The sequence below is a fragment of the Haliotis rubra genome, unplaced genomic scaffold, assembly GCF_003918875.1.
Source record: "Haliotis rubra isolate DU_JTF1 unplaced genomic scaffold, ASM391887v1 Scf186, whole genome shotgun sequence".
Lineage (NCBI taxonomy): Eukaryota > Metazoa > Mollusca > Gastropoda > Lepetellida > Haliotidae > Haliotis > Haliotis rubra.
Window position 1 is genome coordinate 710,416 of NW_025765847.1, and position 11,512 is coordinate 721,927.

General features: G+C 38.8%; 1 protein-coding gene across 1 annotated transcript; it reads left to right on the top strand.

Annotated features, from left to right (window-relative positions):
- The first annotated feature begins 436 nt into the window (after positions 1-436).
- On the top strand, positions 437-6,868 carry LOC124273947 (2',5'-phosphodiesterase 12-like). The gene is made up of 6 exons (XM_046709292.1): positions 437-1,306; positions 2,375-2,514; positions 3,615-3,777; positions 4,726-5,011; positions 5,858-5,972; positions 6,552-6,868. The coding sequence occupies exons 1-6, from the start codon at positions 480-482 to the stop codon at positions 6,818-6,820; spliced, it is 1,800 nt and encodes a 599-aa protein (XP_046565248.1). The 5' UTR covers positions 437-479; the 3' UTR covers positions 6,821-6,868.
- Positions 6,869-11,512: the final 4,644 nt, after the last annotated feature.

The window sequence follows — 11,512 nt, forward strand, 5'->3', positions numbered from 1 at the left end:
CTTGAAAAATGTAATCCTTTTTTAAATGACCCTATGGGACTATTGATCTCTGAAAGGAGGTTGCTAGGCATTGTTTCGTCGGTGTATCCAGCAACAACATTTTACAAATTTTGTCATAATTATATGGTATTGTGACGGTTCGAAACCGGTGCCGTTTTGCCTTTCACGGTCCTAGCGGTTTTGTGGCTCAGCGGTTTTGATCCTATATTTTCATCATCAGGGAGACTTCGTTGCGATATGCATGATAACGGATGTTGTATTGCTTTAATATTAGTAAAAGCAACAAACAGATTAATTCTTCAAAATAATTTATACATCATATAGGTTTGGAATTCCAGTACTTACAGAGATAATGCGACTGTTATCAATATATCAGTAAGGCTAAGAAAGATACTAAATGTATGCTCAAATGAATCTTCTCTGCCAAAGGTACAAAATATTAAATTTCCTGTTAGGGTTGTAACTTCCGGAAATTGCATATGTTTGCGTTATTTTCTAAGTTACCTCGCGTGTTATTACCTGGGTGTCGCACATGTCACATCTCGACTCAGAGGATGGCGGCTGTGTATGTGCGATGCGTGCCAGGAGACGAGGACATGGAAATTCGTCTCCGCTATGGCCACAACAGTGAAAACTACAGGACGTACAATCTGAAACGTCGTCAAAATGAAGAAATTACAAGAGCCCTCGGGAGACTCCAGCATAACATATTGAATTCCTTATCGAAAAAGAAGAAAAAGAAACCCAAATCAAAAGAACCCGAGACGGTTCCGGATCAGGAGACTGACATTGCAGTAAACTTGTTCGTTGAAGGCAACAAAGTGGATGGTAGTACATTCAACAGAGATGCGTGGATTCAAGGGGCAGAACTCGACATATGTGGCACCCGGTTAACTGTAGATGTTAATTCCCCAACTATACGTTCTATATCTTTGCCTTCGAATTTAATGGCTGGATTTCCTCTGTTTCCTAAATGTGATGCGGAGTTTGTTAATTTAAATGAATGTTCGTTCAACTGGTATAGGACGAAATTACGTGACAGCGGAGGGGCGAGTGCGGCTAAAGAAAACAATCATACCGAAGGACAGGAGCAATATGATATATGTAAAGTTTCTGATGGAATTACATACACTCCAACAATAGGTGATATTGGATTTCATTTAAAAGTTGAATGCATTCCAAGGGAAGGTGATCGGATAGGTTTAAAATGTGAAAGTATTTCAGAGTGTGAAGTAAGTGCAGGTCCGGGACCGTGTCCATTTGAAAACCGACAGTTGTATACGCAGCAAGAAACTGAGACTGGCAGGTGAGACATATGTAAATATTGTGTATAATTATACACAATATAAGACAATTATATCAGACATCATATAACTGTTCTCAACTATGTAGCAGTCGTCTCACAGATGATATCCTTACCTTGTCAGTTTGCTGGCAGGGACAACCTTCTTGGTTATGTGGACAAGGTTATCTGATTTGGAACAGGTCTGTGGTTCAAATCCCAGCACCGAATTCGGAACTTTTATGGCTGCTATAGCTACATTATAACTAGAATTATATTATTTTCTAAGTTTCTTCATGTAGTGGGGCATGGGGTAGCCCAGTGGTTAAAGCATTCACTCATCATGCTGAAGACCCAGGTTCGATTCCCCACATGGGTACAATATGTGAAGTCTATTTCTGGTGTCTCCCATCATGATATTGCTGGAATATTGCTAAAAGCAGTGTAAAACCATGCTCACTCACTCACTCTTCATGCAGTATCATATGTACAGTCCGTTTGAGTCAGAAACGGACCGATGAATTGCAAATTTTATCATTGTACAAAATTGCCACATAAATATAAATAGTACACATGTTTATCATTTACTAATACCCAACAGCTTTCTTATATTTGAAAATCTTCCGGACTCCACCAAAAAAGTTCTTTAAGAAACTATCATTAAAATTTTGACACAGTTCACTATTTGTTATGAGGGAGGAGGGCAGAGAAAGGGACAGCCAGGTGTGCGAGAAAGGATGGAGACGGCACAGCAATGAATCAATAACTTGGTGGGCACTTGTGCACGTGCTTCTCTAACACCTGGCTGTCCCTTTCTCTGCACTCCTCCCTCGTAACAAATAGTGAACTGTGTCAAAATTTTAATGATAGTTTCTTAAAGAACTTTTTTTATATTTATGTGGCAATTTTGTACAATGATAAAATTTGCTATTCATCGGTCCGTTTCTGACTCAAACGGACTGTAATTGTAATCAAGATGAGAGATGCATGTATATGTGCTTTCCTACCATTGGCTTTACAACTGTGGTTAATGATGATGAACATGAGCTTAAGGACAAGTTGGTAGTTGTAGTCATGCTTCTTCTTTTCCAGCTTTCGTGTTGTGACATACAATATCCTGGCAGACTTGTATGCAGACTCCGACTTCTCCCGCCAGCAGTTGTTTCCCTATTGTCCTCCTTATGCTCTGGCCATTGACTACAGAAGGCAACTACTTCTCAAGGAAATTGCAGGTTGACCATGTTGACTGTCACTATTCCTTATATGATGTATACTTGCACTCATCTACTGAGACTGGTAAACCAATGTTATGACGAGGTTATCATGGAGGATCCATGCTTCTGCTTCTGTGTGCATATATCATGTATATGTGATGCAAACATCTAGTCTCATGTTTGATAGGGATTTAGAAGTTGGTAGGGTAATACAACATACTTGATATGGGTGTGAAACTTCTTTATTATTTACACACGCCGTTTCTGGGCTAATACTTGCCCCTTCTTCAGGTGAAAAGAAGAAGGGGCAAGTATTAGCCCAGAAATGGCATGTGTATATAATAAAGAAGTTGCACATCCATATCAAGTGTGTTGTATCTAGTCTCATGCTTATGCCGGGTTTATAGTGCTGGGACACTGAGATACCATGCAGCAGTTTAACATGGATACCTCACTCACACCAATTGTTATGCCTGTTATCTGCAGGGGTCCATCCATCCATATGTTTCTCAGTTGGAACAAATTGTCTCAAAAACTCTTTGGAGAACTCAAATTTCGTACAGTGATGTTACTGGTCACAATCTATAATCAGTTTGAAAATTGGTGTCTTAAATTAATTTCCACAGTTTTCAATGCTCCATGCTTTCCACTTGGCGTAATCTGCACGAAATGGAGATAAGTTTTCAGAATAGCGTCTGAATGGGGTACAAGTATTCTGAGAAACTACTGAAAATACATGAAGTTACTCAAGACGGAGTTAACAAATTGATGCCATGAATATATTTTTTCTTATTTCACATTGAAATAAATTTTTGATGACATAAAGCGACCCTTATACCTATGACACTTGTGTTTTTTCTTATGGCTTATGTGTCTTTATTATTCATTAGTACAATGTAGTACCTAATTCTAATGTTCCCTGTGTTGGGGGGTGGGGGCCGGGGGGGATAGTGTTGATGCTGTTTTCCTGTTCTGTCTCAGAGCACAATGGTCTTCTATTTTATTACGCAATCTTCACTTATATTCAAATAATTCAAGTAAAACATATGTTACGGTTCAAATGCTACAAGTAAGAAATATGTTAGTGTTATGATACTGACAATGAGTGTATCTTCCAGGCTACAACGCAGACATTATATGTCTACAAGAGTGTGACATGAAGGTGTTTCAACATGACCTGCTCCCCTTCCTTGACAACTCGGGCTTTGCTGGATGGATGAAGAGGAAAGGAACCAAGGTTACTGAAGGATCTGCTACCTTCTACAGAAAGTCCAAGTTCAGGTGAAAACTCAAACATGTCTGGAAGCTCAAACTGTGGCCTGTGTATTATTCTCAGTTATATGAAGCCTTGGCGTGGGGACATTGGTAAAGGATTAAACTTTTGTTTTGGAAAATAGCTTGGAGAATAATAACAATTTCTGGCAGCAGTTATCATCAAATAAATATTTGACACACGTCAACATGGTCCTAGTATGCTGGTAATTAGAAAATTGGAACTTCAGAGCATGAACTGTTTTCATGTTACTCTAAATTGGGAAATAAATAACAAAATGTGACATCAGTTATCATGCACTGTTCAGTTATTGGGCTTTTTTTCATATGAAGACATGAAAGTGGACATGTTCCAATGTGGCAACAGAAGAAATCACAAAAACAATACTGTACAAAGTGAAACAGTGGCAAGCTTAGCAATGAATGCACAAGTCATGGCATGTGTGTCACTAACTTGGGCACACTGAACAAGTAGAACTTTAGATATAGGCAAATATTAGGTATTAGACAAAATAGTTGAAGGCAGAATATATGAAAAATAGGCCTTAGACAATGTAGATCTAAATTAACCCATAAATTTGTAGTGTGGAATTCAAAACACTCTTTCAAAGAGGTTGGATGCGTCGTCCAAATCTTACATGGTAAGGATGTGATCTGTGGGATGAATGCACAGCCTCCTACATACTCCCACCCCCTTCCCTTTCAACAGAAGGCAGGTTTAGAACCACATAGAACTGTACTGAGGGCTATTTTTAGCAGATCTTGCTCACTGAACATGCACAGCCCCATGATCCCCCTGATCAAAGGTCAGATGTGTTGTCCATTTGACAAAGACTGTCATCACTGGGATGACTCTGCACTCTGCTACACAGACCAGATAGAAAAAAATGCAACCTAATTAATGGAAACAAGATGAAATTGAGCTATGTGAGATCAGTGTTAGTTTCCTACTTTCAGCTTGGTGGGTGAGCATGGCATAATGCTGTCGGAGTTCTTGGGGGAACCTGCAAATGCAGATCTGTGGGATAAAGTGAGTCAGAAGACGGCTTTGAGAGATAAGATGATGGAGAGGACCACAATCCTTCAGGTGACCTTGCTCCAGTCTACCCACAATCCTGACAACTTTCTGTGTGTTGCCAACACTCACCTGTACTTCCACCCAAGGGCGGACAACATCCGAGCACTGCAGATCGGTCTGAGCATGAGGTTCTTACAGCAACTCTGTCAGCCATATCTATCGGAGGTCAGTACACGAGACAAGTATGCCTGGTTTTTACGTGGGATAGCAATGGTTGTCTAGCTGAACCTTCACCCCACAGGTGACACTCAATGGATGTAACCAGGTCGAGGAAACTAACTGAAGTAATGGCAGATACATAGACACTGCCCCCTGGTGGGGAGGTAACTCTCATTCCCTGTAAGAAAGGTATACTGCTAGTTGTTGCTGTTTATTATTAACTAAACCTATTCAGCTAATGTACATAGGACTGACTTACTCAATACTGGACATAGACACACAACAGACATTACTGGGGAAGTTTCTTCACAGTCCTGTGTGTATGGACACAGTCCAAACATTATTGAAAGTTATTCTTGTTGTGGTTATAACAATTAGTCAAGTAGTATTCATTGAAATGTTTGGCCCCAAGGTTAAGATTCAAAAATATTAGTACAATTAGTACTTTTCTAAATCTTCCAGAAATGGATGAGAAGCTGTTGAGGAGAACATCATGTTTTTGTTGTAGTGTTCCATGTAAATAAAATGGATGTGATATGATTACACACTTCCTTACAATCAGTGGCAATTGGGCCAAATGTTCATTTGGTGAGAGGTACTGTAATTGTTGTACAGAGTTGCATACTTTTTGCGCGTCAGTAACCTATGTCTGAATCCTGGTCCGACCTGATCAAGTCTCTAGGTTTGACAGCTCCATGCCATGCTCAGTGGTTCCACCTACACCACTGTTCCCCCCCTACATCAAACTACCCTCGTAACATGCCGTCATTTGACTACTGCTCTAAGCTGGGTTAAACCCAACTTACCGTAAATTATCCATTGATAACTTGGTATACATCTCTTGTGTTGCAGGGTAAAAAGATGTCTGTCGTGTTTTGCGGGGACTTCAACAGCTCTGTGAAGAGAGCTGTGAATGTGCTGGTCACCACAGGTCGTATCCCAGAGGATTTTGATGACTGGGCCTCCGGTGAGTGGGATGGTGATGGTTGGGGAGTGGAGTTAATACTTCATGTAACACTTGATACAAGTAAAATGTGTTATCTATCTTAAAATGTAAGGGTTTTGTTTTCAGCTTACTGTTAGCATGTGTGAAACAGAGAGGCTGTGATTGATATGCATGGTTAGGTGTGCCATGTGTTCATCACTGGCCTTCATTCCATGACGCTTCTCACAACGATGCACGTTATTTGCTTTGTTCACAATTTTTTTTTATAGTTTTTGTTTGCTGCTTGTATGTCTTATATTTTCTGCTTTAATTCTCTCATGGATGTCTATTAGTTTACAATGTTTGTTAAGAGCTGATAACCCATGCTTGTCATAAGAGGCGACTAACGGGATCGGGTGGTCAGGCTCGCTGACTTGGTTGAGACATGTCATCGGTTCCCAATTGCGCAGATCGATGCTCATGCTGTTAATCTCTGGATTGTCTGGTCCAGACTTGATTATTTACCGACTGCCGCCATAAAGCTGGAATATTGCTGAGTGGGGCGTAAAACTTAACTCACTCACTTTTAAGAGCTGATGTTAAAACCTTGCTGTTTCCCAGGTGGCGAGGAGGAACGGATTGGTTGTGAGCTGTCACATGACTTCAAGATGATAAGTGCATGTGGTTACCCCGAGTACACCAACTACACAATGGGCTTCCACGGACTCCTGGACTACATCTTCACTGACACGGTACATCTGGAGGTGATGCAGGTGATCCCTATGCCTGACCACAATGAGGTGACGCAGCATGGAGCACTTCCCAGTGTGGTCTTCCCCTCCGACCATATCGCACAGATCTGTGATATGAGGTGGAAATCTGTGATATAACCAATACTGTGATGGTTGATATTATGTATTTAAATGGGTATGACCTTTTGTGTCATACGGTTCCTCATCAAGGATGGCAAACAAAGACTGGTATTACCCGGTACTTGATGGAGGAAGTAGCTTATTGACTGTTGTATATTAAAGAACCACTAAACTTTGTTTTTTGTTACTCTTTTAACCATTACATATGAAAGATTTGTGGTTAGTCTTATGCGGAACACCAAATTTATTCTTTAAAAACTTGTGGTTAATTAATACCCAGCGATTAAAAGTGGCCAAAAAGTCGCCTGCTTCCCTCTCGCCCGCCAACGAAACCACAGACAGGTTACGTAACTCTGTCGCCAGAGCACTGCAGTGACGTCATATGAGGAACGATTTTCAGTTAGTTGTATAGAAAGTGTGTAGCACGCCATCATTTTGATGATTTCTCGACATGAATAATTTTACACGCCGAATCGTTGCTTTGTCGCCAATTGCTCCTAGGGGTCGGGTGATGGTGTCACCATGCACAGATTTCCACAGGACCCCGCAGTTCGTGCTAAATGGGTTATGTTTGTGAGCGGTTTAGCGCTGTGGAAGCCTGAAACGATATCTTACTTGTGTTCAGATCGCTTCACGGAAGTTAAAGAATCAAAACTACTTACTAGTTATAGTAAAATATGTATATGATTGATGACCATAAAGATTTTCCATAACACAACTTGTAACATAACGATTTCTTCCTCGAAGTGAGGTTGTGGTCGAAGTAACAATAATATTGTAAGTAGTATTATATTGACACCCACCTCGCTGCCAGGAGAGAAATTGTTATGTTATACGCTATGTCATGCAAAATCCTATTGGCCATCAATAAAATACATATTTTACTAATAGTAGAAAGTAGTTTTGATTTTGTAACTCGGTGAAAACAAACCTAAATAGCATTTATCCACAGACTGGCGGATGTTCCCGACAGGGCGCCGCCATTTTTGAAAATCGTGAAAGTCTGTTAGAATTAATGAGATTATAGTTTGTTTTCACTGCTAGAAAATCAAAACTACTTTCTACTCGTAGTTAAATATGTATTGGAATCATAACCAAAAGGATTTTGCATGACACAACTTATAACATAACGCATTTCTTCCACGGAAGCGAGGTGGGGGTCGAAGTCTCAAATACTGCTCGATAAATGTCTTGCTACATTCACATGGTTAATGTCCACTCACCAGTATGTAGATACTAGTCAATGTGCGCCTTTATATTTGGTCTTATAATCCTAATTAGTTTATTATCATACTTGTATGCATTTTGAAACTAAATAAAAAGCAGACGATCTGCTGATACTTATAGTGAATTTATAACAGAACTGTAATATCTAGACATTTTATAGTTTGCCAGTGTGAATCATAATTCGCACACACACCCTAGTGTATGTTGTCTGTCTCATTACACTTCACGGCGAAAACAATGATTCTGTTGAATGCTACGACAAATGAATAAAAACAAAATGCAAATATTAAAATTAAAACAGATTAAAGTTATAGGAACAATATCAGGCCATTACCTTGTTTGAGGAATGTATCCATCAATATCCACAAAACTGTTCCAAATGATGTGTCTTTTAACAGTTTAATATACGAAAAAGTGATAAATCTTTTCAGGTATTGGTGTATAGTCTCATTGGTCACCCAAGATAGCACACCTGGCAACTAATTGCATAATGTCCGCCTTTCATTAAAAACAGTAATTTAGTTAGCCAATAATGGGCAATCAATCAATGTATTGCCGGTTAATCCTTTGAAAGAAGGACGTTGTTTTTACGCAGACACCGACACGGCAGAGTGTATTCAGTATAGATTAGTAAATCTACATACATAAACACTACCTTTTGACAAATCCGCTGTGTAAGATAAAAGTAATTAATCAATCAGCGTGTTATCGGTTAATCCTTTGATCGATGTTTATAATGTTGAATATTTACTCCAGACACAAGAAATGCCAAATGGGAACCTTTGTCGGTAATCTAAGTGTGTTACCACTAATTATACCTGTTATAAATTCATTAACTGACCATCAAGTGAATGATGACAAATAACATGTGTAGGTTTATACCACCTAACACGGGTTACAACAAGGAGTATTAATTGCTGTATTGCATGTGAAAACTTATGGGCCGACACTGTTTTGAGAATACAAACAGATTTTACATGACATGATTAAATATCGAGGTAAAAACACAGAAATGGGATCAATTGGGATCAGTCATTATACAAATAGGGGCCTAACGACACCAATCAATTGTGACAGAATCGCCTATGAAAACAAGTTGTAACTCGAAACTAGGCAAAGCAGGAGACAAAATTAAATGCCAGTAGATTGTGAGAACATATAGCTTTCATTTTCCACAACAATTGTCACGATTTCAGGTTTATACAAGCCTGTAAACAAGATAATTTACCCCCTAAAATGTAGATGAATTCTGCATCGGCCCTCAAAGCTATTCCTCATATGACGTCACAGAGTCGCGCCGCTCTGATTGGTTGAAATTTCGTTCGTGGGTGAGAATTGTGCACTGTTGTCAAAAAGGTCGATTTAAGTCAATTAATGGTCGAAATGAGTAGTTTTAATGACGGGGTTTCATTTATAACGATGCCAGTTAGTGATTTATGTATTTTTAACCCCTAGGGTTTATGTGACCTTTAACTGCCAATACCATGACGCATATTGGTCCAATTAAATTGCAATCAACAATACTTGATTTCACTCCGATTACTACAGTACATGAATGACATAATAACATGTCAAACAGTTATCGCCACATAACAGTTATCCCCATGTAAGAGTTATCCCCACGCAACAGTTATCGCCACGAAACAATTATTACCATGTAACAGTTATCGCCAACACCTGTCTGTAGGGCTTGTGGAGACAGCTTGACTTGTACTTCCATCCTATTTCACACATTGAGACATCACTAAGCCAATAGGCTATGAAAGTTAAATTCACTGTAAGTATTTTAATAATGAGGGTACTTATACCGCGCAATATTCCAAACCACAAAGGGGTGTGCTCAATGTGCGCATAAACAACACAACATTATTACCCCGGATAACCCAAACTGCCTGTTAGATGCTAGAAGGTTATAGTCATATGATTTATCTCACCGGGTACCCATTTTCTGCTGGGTGAACCGAGGCAATTTTGAACAAACTCACTTGCCTAAGGAGAGACATGTGTTACATTGTAGATGTTACAAATATGAATCTCCTTGAACGACTGGACACAAACACTTCGAGGGAATGTCACATGACCATTAGTGTGTTGACATGAAAAGCAATATGTTCCTTTATAAGAAATCACATTTCAAACTACGTACCTATTTGAAAACACATATCCCTAGATATTAGAGATCTATCATACAAAATGTTTCCAGTTTGATTTTTCTGAATGAATTATAAATAAACCAATTTTTTTTAAAATGCAGTTTTTTTTCTGATTTCTGTTTGCATGCATGTTTGTTTGTTGAAAGTGATAATTGTAAATGATAATGAACCATTTCTATCTAATATTAAAATAATGTCAAAATCAGACATGTGCTACAATGTGGTTTCCTTTCACTAAGACGTGCACATAATTACATTTCATATCATCCATTCAGTTACGATTTGACATTGAAACAAATTAAATGAGGTGAATAAAGTGTCCATAAAATCAACTTACATCAGCTTTCGTCAACATTCACAATGAGAGTGAGTTTTGTTCTTTAAAATTTTCGTCTTTTTAATGTAAATTCCATCTCATAAATTTGTTCAGTATGTCAGGGTTTGAAAGTCAATAGTTTTATTACCAAATTTATGTCACATATGAAAACGGTTGCGATGACTGCACTTGTTAGTTGTTGGGAAAGCACAATATGTACTACCGTGCTTCCTGTTGGTTGCATTCAGAAAACACGATAGGCAACTGTAAACAAGCAGGAAACATTGGTGAAAGCTAATCTATCATCAAGATAAAGTTTGTTTTACGAAGTTAAACATGATGAAAAACAAGAAGACAAAGTCATCAATATCCCCCGCAATGGCAAAATACTCATGATTATGTCTACGAGTTATGATTATGTCAAATATTTAGGTGTGTATATAGAAAAGTGGAAGGAGAGTATTGAAAGGTTTTTAAAGTTCTGCTTCAGAAAGGAGCACCATCACCAATTTCAGTATATGTCAAACTTGTTGCCATGGGCCAAAAATATTTTATTCAGCCAGAAAGCAGCACTATCACCAATTTCAGTCAAACTACCAAAAAAAGGCACCAGTACACCACCAGATCTATCTATGTGCCAAGTTTGGTGAAGAAACATTAAATGGTTTTAGAGTTTTGCTCTGGAAAAGTGCACTACCACTAATTTCTGTTTTAGTCAAACTTGTTGCCATGGAAATGCAAGTTTGGTGAAGAAATAAAAATATTTTTATTCAGAATTCCAAAACTACCAAAAGGCACCAGTACACCACCAGATCTATCTATGTGCCAAGTTTGGTGAAGAAATATTGAACGGTTTTAGAGTTCTCCAATTTCGAAAAGACAAATGTGCACGGACGGATTCAGAATTCCAAACTACCAAAAGGGTACACCACCAGATCTATCCATGGACCAAGTTTGGTGAAGAGTCCATTTTAATACCCCATAAAATGTCCATTGTGAAAATGCTATGCGGGG